General features: G+C 45.7%; 1 protein-coding gene across 3 annotated transcripts in view; it reads right to left on the reverse strand.

Moving 5' to 3' along the window:
- TMEM108 (transmembrane protein 108) overlaps positions 1-16,187 on the reverse strand; it is a 340,401-nt gene that overhangs the window by 116,941 nt on the left and 207,273 nt on the right. Inside the window, exon 1 of one of the 3 annotated variants that reach the window (XM_008057955.1) lies at positions 5,348-5,577. The exons of the other annotated variants lie outside the window; for them this stretch is intronic. Coding sequence (XP_008056146.1) covers positions 5,348-5,498 — 151 coding nt within the window. The 5' untranslated portion in view covers positions 5,499-5,577. Of the gene's footprint in view, positions 1-5,347; positions 5,578-16,187 lie in introns of those variants that run through there. 3 annotated transcript variants of the gene reach the window in all.

The raw sequence follows: 16,187 nt of genomic DNA on the forward strand, positions 1-16,187 counted from the left end.
CAAAAAAAAAAAAAAAAAAAAAAAGGAAAGGGAAGAAAGGTGCTGCAGTTAGATGTGGTGGTCAGTTGGCTCAAGCCAGGAAACAACAGCTATAATTCTCGAGTGAGAGATAAAATTCAAGTATTCTGGTGAACGAACCAAAGAGTCTAATAGTCTGGCTAGCGCTGTGATCACGTGATAGGAAAAAACTCCACACTTATTACTCATTCCACTGGACAGATGACAGATTACAAGATCAAGAAAAAATATATATATATTTAATTTCTTCTACCTTTAAGTCTCGTTCTAGACTAGGGGTACTAACCTGGGATTCATAGATAGGTTAAAGGGACTGATAAACCCATTGAAATGAAGTGCAAAGTTCTTATTCATGTGTAGGTTTCTGTGAAGAAGTTTTTGTTACCATCTCAGAGGGGTTTGTGACTCACCCCCAAATATACACACAATGACAAACTACTAAAAGGTGAACCACCACAGAACCTCTTCTCCTCTTTGCTCCCAATGGGGGTCTTTTTGTGGGTCTCAACAGGGGTGCTGTTGACATCTGGGCTGGAATTCCTCACTGGTAGGACTATCCCATTCAATACATGTTTAGCATCCCTGGCACCCGCCACTGAATTGCCAGTATCGCTCCTTAGTGGTTGCGATAACTAAAAAACGATCCCACATGTTTCCAAATCCCCTTAGAGTAGGTACTACGGCCCCTGGATGAAAAGATTAAGTTCACCTGCTGGGGATTCTCTTTCTTCACCAGGAAAATGAAGGTGTGTGAGATGACCTCCAGGGGTCCTTAGAACTCTGTGATGATGCACTGACTCACACGACACTACTCCCTTCCCAAGTGTAACATTTGTCCCTATCCAACCCACTTTGCTGACAAATGTGGCCCCTTGAAGGCACCTGCAAGGGACCATAAAAATTGTAAACAACTGAGAACTGGGTCCTAGACATAGTTCTGCCTGTGGTTAGTTGTGTGACTGTGGATGGTCCTTTAGCGCCCCTGGCTTTAATGTCCATCAGTTGCAAATAGGATAAGTTGATTTAGAAGGTCAGTGCCAGTTCTAAATTGAGACGACTCTCTGCAGTAATGAGTGTAGGGTCTACGGGACTTCCTGCACCTCAAGGAAGTTCCCAGAAGCCTCCTCTTAGATATTACAATAAACCCTCTTTTAGTGTGTATGGAGTTCTTATAAGGCCGAGTCAGAGGCAGAGGACTCGCATGCCCCTTTAATGCCCTAAGTTTTACACAAATCAGATGTCTAACAGAGAAAAGAGAGTCCTAGAGGGGAGGGAATACCCTTTCTGGCTTTACTAAAGGGAGTAAAGGGAATCTGAAAGGGAAACCGTGAGGCCCACGGCTCTAGATTGAACCTCTCTAAGAGGCATTTCGCTCCCGAAGCAGAGTTAGGAATTCACAACCTAATTTCAATCTGTTTTACCGATGCATTAATTTTGCCGATAGCGGTTGTTTGTTTGTTGACCTACTTACCTCTGTCTCAAACTTCTGAGGTCTTCAAGACAGAGATCACATAGGATTCATCTTTGCCCTCTTGGCACATGCCCAGCACAGAGCCTGACACACAACAGGGACTTGAAGGAATGCAAGAAGGCGGAAATACGTCTGGCCCATGGACCACAGGGGCATGTGAATATTAAAACAAGCTCGGCTTGCTTCTAGGTGGGGCTGGCTCACAACTGTCTGTAAACGCCACCTTGGGGTTTTGTTTCCTCTGACTCCCAGGAGACTCAGAGAAGCGTCTGGCGTGTTAATCACTCGCTCCCTGCAAACAAGACACTTCCTGAACTCACAGGCGGGCTGGGCGGTCCTGTGAAGCCGACTGAACCATGCTGTGAATTCCTGCTATTTCTTTCTCTCTCTCTCGTGAACAGCGTCTAATGGGCAGAAAGACCTTCCACATCCTTCTCTAGAGACTTAACACTATGTAAGAAATTATTTCCAAGCAATCACTTCCAAAAGACTGAATTTAAATTTTCCTATTGAAAAATGACAGCCTTGTAATAGGGAAGTGTATGGGTCTTGTGAGAGAGGGTTTGAACATAGTATTCAGCCGGTAAAAAAATTAATATTTTCCAGTGACAATATAATGCGGTAGATTCAACTTCCCAATTTGTCTCCAGAGGGTTGTCAAGCTCTGCCTGTCTTCCTCTCTACAGCAGAACTCTTGGCCTTCTCCTTCAGCCAGCGAGCTCAGCCTTGACTGATTTCTACAGCTGTCCATTTTGGCCCCTGGGGATGGTGAGGAGGGTGCGGCGAGGGCAGAAGGACATGGTGGGACTGGCTACACGCTGGGGTGGTCTGTGGGTCTGGGGCTGGGCTGTGTGATCCTCTGGAGAAAACAGGACTGGTAAGACCCGAAGAGTCAGTACCTTGGGATAGTTCAAAGGCCAGAATAGAGGTTGTATCAACAGGATGGCCTGGGGGCTCTGGGACATCCATAATTCCATCAGCGATCCCTCTGCCCAAGCTGCACCAAGAGAGTGAGGGCTGCTGTGATGGCCCTTGTCCTGAAAGAGCTGTGCTACTCTGGGAGCCTGTGGAACTCTGTGCACTGACATGGGGGACAGTCTGTAAACAGGCAGTCCTATAAGAAGGAGGAGAAAATCCTGGCAGCAGAAATTGGCTATCATAGTCATGAAGGAACCAGGCTGTAGCCACACACTACCAAGATCCTCTTGCTGCGATGCCTGCCGACTTCTGAACAGGCCTTGGAAAATCCCTTCTATGGACTAGGTCCAGCAACCTCCAGTCTCCACCCCATTCCACCAGCCCAAAGTGGCAGGGGTTGGTGAACAGGAGACAGGCTTGGGGGGAAGATCCAGATTCCCTTTCCAGATCTGCCTCAGCAGATAACTGTGTGACCTTGGGCAAGTCACAGACTCTCAGAGTTTTAATCTCTTCTACTTCTTCTTCTTTTTTTTTTTTTGAGTTAGAGTCTTACTCTGTTGCCCAGACTGGAGTGCACTGGCCACTCCCAGCCACCGCAGCCTCGACCTGCTGGGCTCCGGCGATCCTTTCACCTCAGCCTTCCGAGTAGCTGGAACTACAGGCGCGCGCTACCACGCCCGGCTGATTTTTTGATTTATTGTAGAGATGAGGTCTCGCCAAGTTGCCCAGGTGGGTCTTGAACCCTCGGGCTCAGGCAATTCATTGACCTCAGCCTCCCAAAGGCGCGGGATGACAGACTGAGCCACAGAGCCCGGCTAATCTCTTCTACTTCTAAACAAAGGCACTAAACAGGTTGAGGTCTTTTAAGATCTTAATTTATTCAGATAGCATTTACTGAGCGCCTACTGTGTGCCAGGTACTTTCTAGGTGCTGGGGATACAGCATGGAACACAAAAGACGGAAACCCCTGTCCTTGTACAGTTTGCATTCTACAGAGAGAGGCAGGCGGTGAAGACGAGTAACTAACTTACACTGTAGCTTAGAGGGTGACCAGTGTTTCAGGATCAAAGAGAACAAAGTTAGATTTAGGGAAGGAACACTTGGAAAACTGAGGCTGATGGGGGGGGGCGTGCTGCATAATCCCGCATATCTGATTTTCTGGAATCTCAAAGAATGCTTTCAAAAGTAAACTTGTAAGGAACAGGGATACAATGTCTATTAAAGCGGACACAAGAAGAAAATGAGGTTTACCTTGTACAAAATTTGGGAATAGCCTGAATTAGCCTCCGTTCCTCCTACTCGAGCTCACTTCCAGGAGGAGGTGGCTCTTAGTTTTTATTTTTCATTTTTTATATCTTATTTTAAAGATGCGGGGTACAAATCAGGATTAGGTATACGAGTGGACATCGTATAGGTAAAGCAGGGTCTTCTTTTTTTTGAGTCGGAGTCTCACTCTGTTGCCCAGACTGGAGTGCAGTGGCCGCTCCCGGCCACTGCAGCCTTGAACTGCTGGGCTCCGGCGATCCTTCCGCCTCCACCTTCCAAGTAGCTGGAACTACAGGCGCGCGCTACGACACCCGGATAATTTTTGATTTATTGTAGAGATAAGGTCTCACCAAGTTGCCCAGGCGGGTCTCGAACCCGCAGGCTCAGGGAATCCACTCACCTCAGTCTCCCAAAGCGCGGGATTACAGGCTGAGCCACGGAGCCCGGCTGGGTCTTATTTTCAACACTCACTGAAGGTTTGGGTGGAAGCATTGACTTGGAGGTCCCTGAGGCTCAAGAGGGAGCAGAACCACTGAACACTCCTGGACCTCCTTACACTGGGATCCTTGGGAGCCCTAGGGAAGTAACGGCCAATGAGCAGCTTAGAGATCTATCACCTTACTAGTCAGGGACGTGTCTAACCACTCTGAATAGCAATGGCAACTTCATGTTGTGAGAGAGAACAATTAAAAATGACTCAATAAATGAGCAATAACTCGCTGGAAACCAAACTCCCAGGTGGGAGTTGGCAGCAGGGCCAAGGAGAAAGCATCGGCTTCTCTTTGGCTCTTCCTGTACCTGGACATATCCCAATGAAGCCATTTAATCTCTAGCAGCTCCCAGAGCCAGTGACCCCACTGCTGTGATGAGTTTACCTCAAGTACCTCCTCATTAGTAGCAGGGACAATAGCTCATGCCTGGAGAGGAATGAGGCTAAGGCCCATATGTCATTATTAAGGTCTTAAACCGTCAGCCACCAAAGTGGCTGAACAGCTGCAAACTTGCCTCCTTCACGAATAAGGTAGTCTCATTGTACCAGTGCTTGTTGTTGGCTTTTCTGAAGATAGATGCCTTGCTTCCTTTCTCCCTCTGTTCCTCCTTCCTTCCTTCCTTCCATCTTCTCTCCCTCCCTTCCTCCTCTCTCCTTCTTTGCAGAACTGGCTCACATGCTCATGTGAGTTCTCAGACTCCAGAACAAATTCACTTATATACTTTTCTTAATTGTGAAGAGGTGGCTGGAAGAAAGGAAGGGGAAAAAAAAACAACACTCATGAGTGGACCCAGAACATTTATCATAATAAGAAAGGGATTGCAGTAGTAGGAAACTGTCAGGGGAGGGAGGGGAGGGCACACAACATCCATAAGGGTACCTGATCTCAAACCGGGCACAGAGGGCACCAAAGGGAAGCCCAAACTTTACCTGCATGCAGCCTACTTATGTAGGCCAATACTGTCTCCTTAATTGGTAAGAGCAACTGCCAGGTCAGAGGTGACAAGTAAAGTCAGTAGTTTGGCAAACCAAAATCATGCACAGGCTGAAGTTATGAGGAGAGGATGTGAAGGAAGAGACAAGGGAAAAAAATCAAATCCCCCCCCGCCCCCCCCAAAAAAAAAAAAAGGAAGGGGAAAAAAGCAAAGACTGACACCTGGTCCATGGTGACAGATGGCACTTACCACCCGGCAGACCAGAGAACATCATAAGATGCACTTGGACTTCACAAGTACAGAAACCCCTGGAGAGCAGCTCCTGCTGATCACAATGCAAGTCATGGCTTTCCTGGCAGACAATCACTGTGTGAGGCCCGTAGTGAGCTGGCGCCCACATCAAATCCCAAAAAAGACAATGCTGGGAAAGGTCATCTGGAAATCAGGACACTTTCCAGAACGTGCATTACATCACAGCTTTCCAGATCCCTGTTTATCATGTCACCACACTCCTCATGGTCTCTCTTCTGAAAATCTAGGATGCTGAGACGACACAAATGAGCTGGATGGAAGATCCCGCAAAGCTTTACAGCAGGGAAACGTTCAGTAGATTTCCTCCACTGACCACATTTATGTGTGTGGCTGCAATTTACAATGCGAGAAAGCCTTCCTGTCATAAGATCACAGCATATCACTAGTGATGCTGTAAATGCCCAGAGCTTACTGCCTCCCTTCTGTAGATTCCGGTAAAAATGTTTACAATCTGCATTCCGGTTGTGAAGTGGAGTGACTATGACTTGGGAAGCAGCCTCCTCTCCTCCGTGTTCCTCAACACTCACGTTCCTAAATATTTCTGCTGCATCCTCTACAATGGCACTTCTCAAGCTTTTAGGTTCACGTGCATTGGATTCTCTCCAGTACATCGAGACTGGAGCCTGGGATCCTGCATTTCTACCAGCTCCCAGGTGAGTGATGCCAAAGCTGCTCGTCTATGGACTACATTTCGAGCAGTGAAGGTTTATGTTTCTATGCCACAACTGCCCCGAGTGGGCCCATCTCATCTTGCTGGACTCTGGTAACAGCTAACTGGCCAAGTCCTTTTTCCACACTATCCAAGAGGCCTTTCTAAAATGTAAACCTGATACCACCAATTCTCTTCCCACCGCTTCTGCAGTGGCTTCCCACTACCTACAGATGAGGTCTTAGCTCCTTATCAATGGCGTTTGGTTTCCTTCATAATTGGGCTCTGTGTCTAGCCAGGTTCTGCCATTCCTGATCTGAAGGTGATGCCGTGTGGTAGCCAGCTTCAAGATCTCAGTGGTCCCTGTTCCATGCCCTCGCATAGTCCCTGTCAGGCTGCAAAGGGCTGATTTGCGTAGCCACAAGGAATCTGTATGACTTCCATGGTTACATTATAAAAGATATCTTGGCCGGGTTCGGTGGCTCAGCCTGTAATCCTGCGCCTTCGGAGGCTGAGGTGAGTGGATTGGCTGAGCCCGCGGGTTCGAGACCCGCGCGGGCAACTTGGCGAGACCTCATCTCTACGATAAATCAAAAAATCAGCTGGGCGTGGTAGTGCGCGCCCATAGTTCCAGCTACTTGGAAGGCTGAGGCGGAAGGATCGCTGGAGCCCAGCAGGTCGAGGCTGCAGTGGCCGGGAGCGGCCACTGCCCTCCAGTCTGGGTGACAGAGTGAGACTCCGACTCAAACAAAAAACAAAAAACAACAAAAAAAGATATCTTGGCTTTCACTTTGCCCTCTCTTGCATCATTCACTCTGGGAGAAGCCAGCCACCTTGTCACAAGGACACATGGGCAGGCCAATCAGGAGACCCACAAGGTAAAAATCTTAGGCCTCCTGTCCACAGTTGCATGAGGGAAACATTCTAGATGCAGATCCTTCATCCCTAGTCAAGGCTCCAGATGACTGCAGTTCCTGTTGACACTTTGACTCCAATCACAGGAGAGACTGTTAGAACCTTCCAGTTAAGCTACTCCTGAATTCCTGATCCACAGACACTGTGAGATGATAAATGTTTGTTACTTTAAGCACCAAGTTATGGGGTGATTGGCTGTGCAGCGACAGATGACCTTTCCCATACACAATATACGGTTTCCAACACAGTGCTAGCCCTCCATCCGGAGGGTGACTTGTGTTCACTCTTTGAGAGCCAGTTCTCTAGCTGCTTTTTCCAGAAAGGTTTCGTTGACCTCTTTCCTCAACATTTGTACAGATGCCTCTCCTCTGGGCTGCTATGAGGCCTTGGGTATGTCTCTATTCCTGCATGTATTACGTGTCTAGTCATTGACAGTTTTACCACACTGTGAGCTCCTTAGAGGCGGGGGACTGCCTGTTTTGGTATCTTCAGAGACAGAGTACGTGACACATAGTAGGCATTCACTACATGTTGGTATAAATAAAAGAATGAAGTTAACTGCCCTGGATCATGGCAGCAAATGTATCCCTTTACCTTGGACGCTCTGTCTCTACTACTAGCTTGACCTGCCTGCCACTTGGGCCTGCTATGACACAATCCATTGACTGCTTCATTTCCAGTTTATGGTCACAGCACTCGTTCACAGGCTTACTTCAGTGGCACTTAATCAGGGGACATATCAGAATTACCTGTGGAGATTTAAGAGATACATAGTAAGCCCTCACTAAACGTCATCCACAGGTTCTTGGAAACTGTGACTTTAAGCAAAACAACACGTAACAAAACCAATTTTTTTTCTCTTCGGCATTATAACAACTTCGAATATGTTGTTTGAGGACCTACTATATGTTGTTTCGCTTAAAGTCACAGTTTCTAAGAACCGATGGATGATATGAAGTGAGGACTTAATGAACTCTTATGTCAGTCTTGACCCCAGACATTCTGAGGCACTAGTCATGAGGTAAGCTCCAGACATATGTAGCTTAAACATCTCCACAGGTGACTTTTCATACTCAAGTTTATATTAATTGATTTGTTGCTATCTCATTCATGCCCTAAAAGAACGGGAGGTCTATAAAAACACAATTGCTAAAACAAAGCAACAATAACAAACACCTGGAACTAGTCAACAAAGAAGTACATCAACAAGAATGGGTGATGATAACATTGGGTGGGGGAAGATTATTATACTAGAAAATCTATGCTAGGAAAACAACTCAACATAATTTTTTCCGAGTTTCCCAAGGCAAAAAGAGATCCAAATGGGTTATGCAACTCTCAATATTTGAAAGGGGTAGCCTATAAGTGTGTCAGTTAGGACAACCTTTGCCCTGCCACTGAATTATTATAAAAGGAATTGATCTCACAGGTCTTTATACAATAGGCACTGAACAATGCAATAAATGGTATCTCTGGCACTTAAAATTTTTTTTTTTAACCAAAAGTACAGGAATACTTTACATCCAGCCACTTTCAAGAAAAGCCAAAAGCATTATATTAAATCTAGGTTGATGAAGATATTTCTGCAGAAAGTCAAATAATAAAGTAGGTAGCTTCCTGTCATCTGCCTTAACATAAGAGAACTATAGAATCTGACAGAGAAAGAACAGTATGAACATTCCATTTCTTCACAAAAACAAAGATCTGAGAACCACATGGACTCCCTCATAAGTAGACCTTGAACACTTATCATAATACCATGAGAAAGGGATTGGTAGCAGTGGAACAGTGCCGGGGGGGGCATATAACTTCAATAAGGGTACACACACTTTACCTGTATGATGACCACGCAAGTACCTAACCCTCATTTGTACCCCACATTTTAAAAATCAAATAATTTTTAAAAATTCCCTTCCTTTTCCATGGTCTCAGCCAGGCTTTTTGCAGAAGCTCAGCAGTAAACACCTCTTCATTCCACCTCCTTACTTGGCATCCAAATTTGGGACGCTCCCACGGCAGCTCTGCTTGCCAAGATGGTAGGTAGAGAGGGAAAGCTTGGAGGTGGTGGATTAAATGCCAGGAACACTGGTTCATTTGTGATACCCCCACCCCCGGTCTCCCAGGGCTCTGAATCACTGCACTGTGTTTAGCAGATGATGGCAGGATAGGTGTGTTTTATTTACAAGTGCTAGTACTGAGAGTATTATGCTATAAGGCAGGCTACAATGCTCACATCCAACCCAAAGCATGTGTTCTGTCTACCAACAGGTTGAGGTTCAAGGACACATTTTTAAAAGAATGATTTCGAAGCTTCGAGGCAGAGCATCAAACCTCAGAAACATGCAGAATGCTGCAGGCAAGAACAAGATGCTGTCTAGAGGGAGTAAGGTAAACAAAGAACACATAATCAAAGGATCCTGCCTTGCCTGTCTGGCCATTATGAGTCCTGGCAGATCATACCAACCTGGTCCATCCAGGTACACCTAACCTTTGATTAATGGCCAACTGGTCAGTGGGGCATCAAACAGCCACCATCACATTCCTGACTTTTTTTGTCAAACACAAAGGAGAGCTTTGGGGGGGCAGGCATGTCACAGAAAAGTCCTGGGACTACAGTGCAAATAGAGAGGGGATTGGGCATCCTAAAACAGAACTCTATGCCATTAATATTCCAGAAAACTAGCAAAAGTTGTATGAAAAGCTAGGGATATGCCTGCAGATTCCAATTCACACGTGAAGAGACATTCTACTAGAGTGGTCTGATAAAACCTGCCATGACAGACATGTTCCATATATGTGCCGTCCAATATGGTAACCCCCATACACCTGAGGATACTGAGCATTTTACGCTTCATTTAACAAAATTTATTAAATCGAATGAATGTAGTCAATGTGCTTAGTGGCTACCATATTGGTCAGCTCAATTCTATAGAGTATGCATCCAGCTTCTCCCCTGGAACTGTTAACTGAAGATCTTGTCTTCACCTGTGGTGAGGGGCATTCCCGAGTGAAGCTGTAAGCTCTACAGCAACCTGATCATGACTGTGCCACATAATGACCTGGGTCAACTCTGTGCATCAGAACAGAGCAACTTCTCAGTTATTCAGGGTCTCTGGGTGCCATTAACGTCCAACAGTCAAAAAAGCCCCAGGAAATGAGGGCTGAGACACTAGGGTGAGCAGCACTACCATAAGTCTGAATATCTACAGCAGCAGTGATATAACCAGACTTCAGCAGGCACTGTGTAAAGTACCTTCCTGCTATGGCAAATAATGCAACTCCATTTTCCCAGCCTCCATTGCACTCTCCTTCTAGCTGGAGAGGCTGAAAAGCCTGAGATTATGTTTCCCAGATTCCTGTGTGTAACAGCGTTTTACATGTACCATGAGCTGCAGGAGGCCAAGAAGGCAGAGGTGAGTGACCGGATGCTATTGTGCTTCTGAGGCTGCTGCCAGGCCAGGACATGGAGATGTGAGCACTCAGCGTGATCAGCAGTGAGGCAGCTGAACTCAGTTTTTCAGCCTCCCAGTTGCCACTTTGCTGGGGCTTAGACGTGGTTGTGGTGGTTCCTGGTTCCAGGAAGGAGTCATTCCTGACTTCTTGACTGCTGCTATGGTGGCGTGTCCTTGCATTTCACCGTCTCTGACTTCCATTGCCCTAGCCTTTCCAACAGATTCGGAAGCACCTAATTCCTTGTATGCAATTGCTTTCTGCTCGAAACCCCAGAGTGATTTCTGTTTCCTGCACTATCTCATTTGGTCTCCTCGGCAAGCCTCAAGGTAATTTCCCATGACCTGTTTTAAAGGTGGCCATCAAGCCCGGCTCTGTTGATGGTGAGTGCTCCGCATGTTCATGATATCAGCTTTTCTCCACAAATCTATGCCTGTTTCATAAACTGTTTCAAAAGCCAGGGTGCCTGGGGCTTCACCGCTTCTTTTCGTGATGAAAGTGTACACAAGACAGAAAGAAACAGAATGTCATGGCCACTTGCAGAGGAACAATGATATCTTTGCTAGTAAGTGGTGTTGTCACCTGTTTAATCCCAAGAGGGCCAGTTTTCTGCTGAGAAAAGTCACAGTTCAAAGTTCACAGAACAAACCTCCAACCACAGACAAATGTGGTTCCTACTCTTGAGCAATCTAGACAAGATGATGTGGACAGCTGAAGTAACCCATTACCAATGCGGCAACAGCCTACAGGACAGCCTTCTGTGGGTGAAACAGTACTGCCATCTACTTTCTGAAAGTTGAGTACTCCAAAGGAATATTTCGTAGCCATAATGAAGGACAAACCTATGGACTTCACAGCAACTTGGATGGGTTTAGAGTCTATCATACTCAGTGATTTAACACAGAAACAAAGAACTGAGTACCATATGTTCTCACTCATAAGCAGACCCTGAACATTTACCATATTACTATAAGAAAGGGATTGGCAGTAGGGGAATACTGCCAGGATGCGGGGGAAGGGGGTGACACAACATCAACAAGGGTACCTGATCTCAAACCAGGCAAAGTGGGGACCAAAGGGAGGCCCAAACTTTACCTGTACAATAACCACTTGTATACCTAATTCTGAATTGTACCCCACATCCTTAAAATAAAATACACACACACACACACACACACACACACACACACACACATATGAAAGTAAAGTATCTTATATATATATATATATAAGAAAGTAAAGTATCTAAAAATGTTTACCCCCAGATCTCTGGCATGCCATAACTCAACTCTGAGCTAGATACTGATAATCCCCTTATTGGATGAGATACTGACCACTTAATGGATAGCACATAATTGCTCTAAAGTACTTTGTCTCAGACTTCAGAGGCTAAAGGAAGAAAATGATTATTTCTAGGCTGGATGTGACTTCTGAAGATTTCCCATCCCTCACCCCTTGCTGTGGCCATGTGGTCTGAGGACAGCATGGCCAGACCGGCTTTTCTACTTTGCCCAAGTGCTGCCTACACGTTTTGATTACATAGTCTGGGGACTGTGTCCTTCTCACTCTTTCATTGCTAACTTTGGCCACTTAACTATTTAAAAGCCCATTCTTCCAGGGGTGGGCATGAAAGACAGAATTCCAACTTAAATGAACAAATTTGACTTTTTAGTCTCATTGGCACCTCTAGGTATTATCCTTCCAAGAGCTTCTTTTCATCCTTCCAATGCAAAGCTGCAGCGTTCAGGGATTTGAGGAACAATTCCATTGTTATACTTACAACTCAGATTCTCTAAGCACTGAAATGTTTTATTTTACCTTAACTGTAATTAGGATACAATAGATATGTAGTAAACAGTCCCATACAAAGCATACCAGAAAGAATTATATAGCTTTCAAAGGTAGCAGACATTCAAGTAATAATGTAACTCCACTGGCACAAATGTCCCTCGCTACTTCCTTGCTTATGCAGATAATGGAATTCATTTCTCACTTGTCACTCTGATTCCTACCTTTTAACCTCCACCACAGTATTAAATTATTTTTTTACAAGAAACTACAAGTATTTCCAGTTCACCACAAAGGCTGTCTGGAGTTCTTGTAACACCTATGCTCTCTACCTCACCTGAGGCATCCTTAACAGGCCAGGATCTTTGCAAGGGGACAGGGCAATTGGCTTACAAAGTTGTATGAACAATTGCCTGTGATCTATAGCAGCAGAGAACTTCAACAACATACAAGTCTTGCTTCAGTATTTCGAATGGGGGTTCCTATTTTCACTCCATTAGCAGAGTATTAAGGACAAAAATTTGCTTTATGATCATAAACCAAGAGCCCATTCTTAAGAGATTTGGAAAAAAAGATGCCTGGCAGAAGAGATTCCATTTGGAATCTCTGTCATGACTTTTGCAAAACGACCCTTTTGTTTTTCATGAAAGGGGTGCAATGACTAGACTGCAGGTTCTCTGAAGGCAGCAGCCATCCCTTTTCTTGTGTGCATCTCTCTAGTACCCAGTGGGGCTTGACACATGGTGGGACTTTACTAAATAGCAGCTGAACCGAGGTCTCAGGAATCAGATATTACCACATGCTCATCTCTAACGATGGCCAATAACCTCAGGGATAGGGCTCCCTGCTTCCTCCACAACCTGTTTCTTGGCTGGTGGGTTCACAGCAACCTAAGCAGTAAAGACAAAAGCTCAATGCTATCTCTCTCCCATTTTTGTTTGAACAATCTTTCTATGTTACTATGGTAACGCCTGATCCTGGGATGCTCTGTAAATGAAAGTGGGAAGGAGGAGATCATGAGATTGATGCAGTTCATAGAAAAATCTGCCCAGAGGGCAACTTCCTTGGCAGCCTGCAAAGCGTGTGCCTGTCCTATTTCATAGTAAACACATTTAAATAATACATGACACTATATAGAACAGACACAATATGTTGAAACATAGATCCACTGAGCCCAGGAAAACTACATTATGAGATTATAAGTGAATATTTTAAGGCATTTGAAAGAATACCAGAGGGAACTTAGTCCACAGACATTTCACTATGTAACTGTAATAGCTGCAGAATACCAAAGACAAGTATATTCAACTCTGCTGGGTGGGTACTGAATTTTAACCTGAGATGTGACCGGAATGGTGGAGGACACTGCAACTGCAGTTATGAAGAGCAGGGATGATGTGACGGAACAAAGACATCTGTTAGAGAGACTTGCCCTTCAAGGCAACTTCAAGGCTGTTTATGACCAAAGCTAGAACTTGAGACAGGTGAGGGAAAAAGGGCATGAAGCAGCTGACATTTGAACCACCAAGTCGAGGTTTTCCACAGCAGTTCTGCACTGTACAGGCTGTAATGTATTAATATCCACATGGGGGCTGCATCTGACTACCTTAAGCAGGTGCTATAATGCCACGGGAAGCCTTCTATCCTGTAAACGAGTGTGAGAACATCTGAAGAAAGCCATTATGGTTTCTTGATTCATGGCTTCATTAAAATGGGCTTCAAACCTCTATCAACATTTATTGGTATTAACTGCTTCTTAAAATGGAAATACTCAATGATAAATTAAAGCAGTTTGGATCTTGTGAGAGAAAAACAGAGCACTCTCAGACACACTGTATATTCCTCCAGGAAGGGAGGAACACTTTCTGCCATGTAGACCAGTGAGTCTCCTGTGTGGTCAGGTTAGGAAAGGTGAGGGGAGTATGCCAAACCCAGCCAAGATTCCCTGACAAGAAGCTGGAGATGTCTGCTTTCCTTTCAGAAATGCGTTAAGGAAAAGGACGGAATTCTTCCTGCTTAGAAAGACCACAACCAACCCAGAAATTCAAGGGTCACTGTGTCTACTACAGACATGAACTGGCTGGGTGTCCGTGAAGAGTCCCATGAGGCTAGAAGTGTGGGAGCACCCCGGCAGAATCACATACATCCTTTTATATCGGCATCACTTAGCTCTCTCTAGCAGATATTATACGACATTGATAAAGGAATAAGTGAATGAAATAGCTATCACTTCCAGAGACAGCCCCAATTTTTTCCTGATAATTTCTTGCTGTTCATTTGTTCTAACCATACCAGGTACAGGCAATGCTGCCATGGGTACCCAGGTCAACAAAGACTCATGTATCCCTTTCTTTTTCATGAGTAAAATGTTGACTTCATTTCCAAGATGTTCCTGACTTTTACACTTCCCTGTCTCCATGACTACCATCCTAGTCCAAGGTGGCACTCTCCTGTCTCACCTCACTACTGTAATCACCTCCCAACTGGTAACATCACCTCCACTCCTGCTCTGCCACCACCCATTCACCACAAGGCAGCCAGCCATCTTTTCAAATCATAAAGGAGACCATATTATTTCTCCGTTTAGAATTGTCCAGTGGCTCCCCATCACACGTAAAGTAAAATCGAGACTTCTTGCTCTAGTCCGCCCCCTGCACACCTTTTCTCACCCACCGGTTCTCTCACTCCCTATGCCCTGGCCACAGCTGGCCCTATTTCTGTTCCTTGGCAATCCCACATGGGTCTGTGAGGTCTAAAATAAAGCAACTGTCTTCAAATAATGAACAAGACCCTGCTCAATATTAGTTGAGGACAAACTTTTCTTCTCTCAATCTACCATTTCAAATGTTCTGCATTTTGTCAATGAATTCTAAGGAGGCAGACATCAGCAGATTGTTTTCCATGTAATTATTTCCCATATAATAACTTCATATAGGTCGGGCGTGGTGGCTCAAGCCTATAATCCCAGCACTCTGGGAGCCCACGGGTTTGAGACCAGCCTGGGCAACACGGTGAGACCTCGCCTCCGCAATAAATCAAAAAATTAGCCAGGCATGATAGCATGCACCTGTAGTTCTGGCAACTTGGAAGGCTGAGTCTGAAGGATTGCCTGAGCTCAGCAGGTCGAGGCTGCGGTGGCCGTGAACATGCCACTGTACTCCAGCCTGGGCGACAGGGTGAGACTCCAACTCAAAAACAAACAAAAACAAAACAAACTTCATATAATACATCTTTTCTCTTGGAAAACTTTCCTCACTCTATGAGAAGTGTCCACCTGGCTCCCTCTCCTATTGTCCTTCTGTCTGATGACAGGCTCTTGGGATAGCTACCATGTTGGAGAAGAGTGTCTAGAGAGAACAGAGATAGGCAGCAGAAGGTGTGGGCATGCTAACGAGTACTGATGGTGCTGGGGAATGCACTCTTTGCCCTGAGCTGCAGGGTCTGGGATGCCTCAGAGACAAGGACGTGAGACACGAACACCCGAGGTACTCCTCTGAACTTCCACTACTCTGCTCCACCCACTTTCACCAAGAGGGAGCAGGGCCAGGCAGCCGACCCCTTTCAGCCTATGCCCACCACATGGCCTTCCAAATAGGTCCTGGAGTACCACCTGTATACCGTATTCCCACCTTCACAGCATACATTGATGGAGAGATATCATCTCATCTGTTTGGGCTGCTGTAACAGCACCACAAATTGGTGGCTTATACACGGCATTCACTTGTCAAGTCCAGTGACTCACGCCTATCATTCCAGCACTTTGGGAGGTGGAGGCGAGAGGATTGCCTGAGCCCAGGGGTTTGAGACCAGCCTGGGGAACTTGGCGAGACCGCATTTCTACAATAAATTAAAAAAACTGCTGGGCAGGGTGGCTCAAGCCTGTAATCCCAGCACTTTGGGAGGTCGAGGTGAGAGGACTGCCTGAGCCCATGGGTTCAAGACCAGCCTGGGCAACTTGGCGAGACTTCATCTCTA

This window comes from Carlito syrichta, unplaced genomic scaffold (genome assembly GCF_000164805.1).
Source record: "Carlito syrichta isolate Samal-C Ts95f unplaced genomic scaffold, Tarsius_syrichta-2.0.1 Scaffold303170, whole genome shotgun sequence".
Lineage (NCBI taxonomy): Eukaryota > Metazoa > Chordata > Mammalia > Primates > Tarsiidae > Carlito > Carlito syrichta.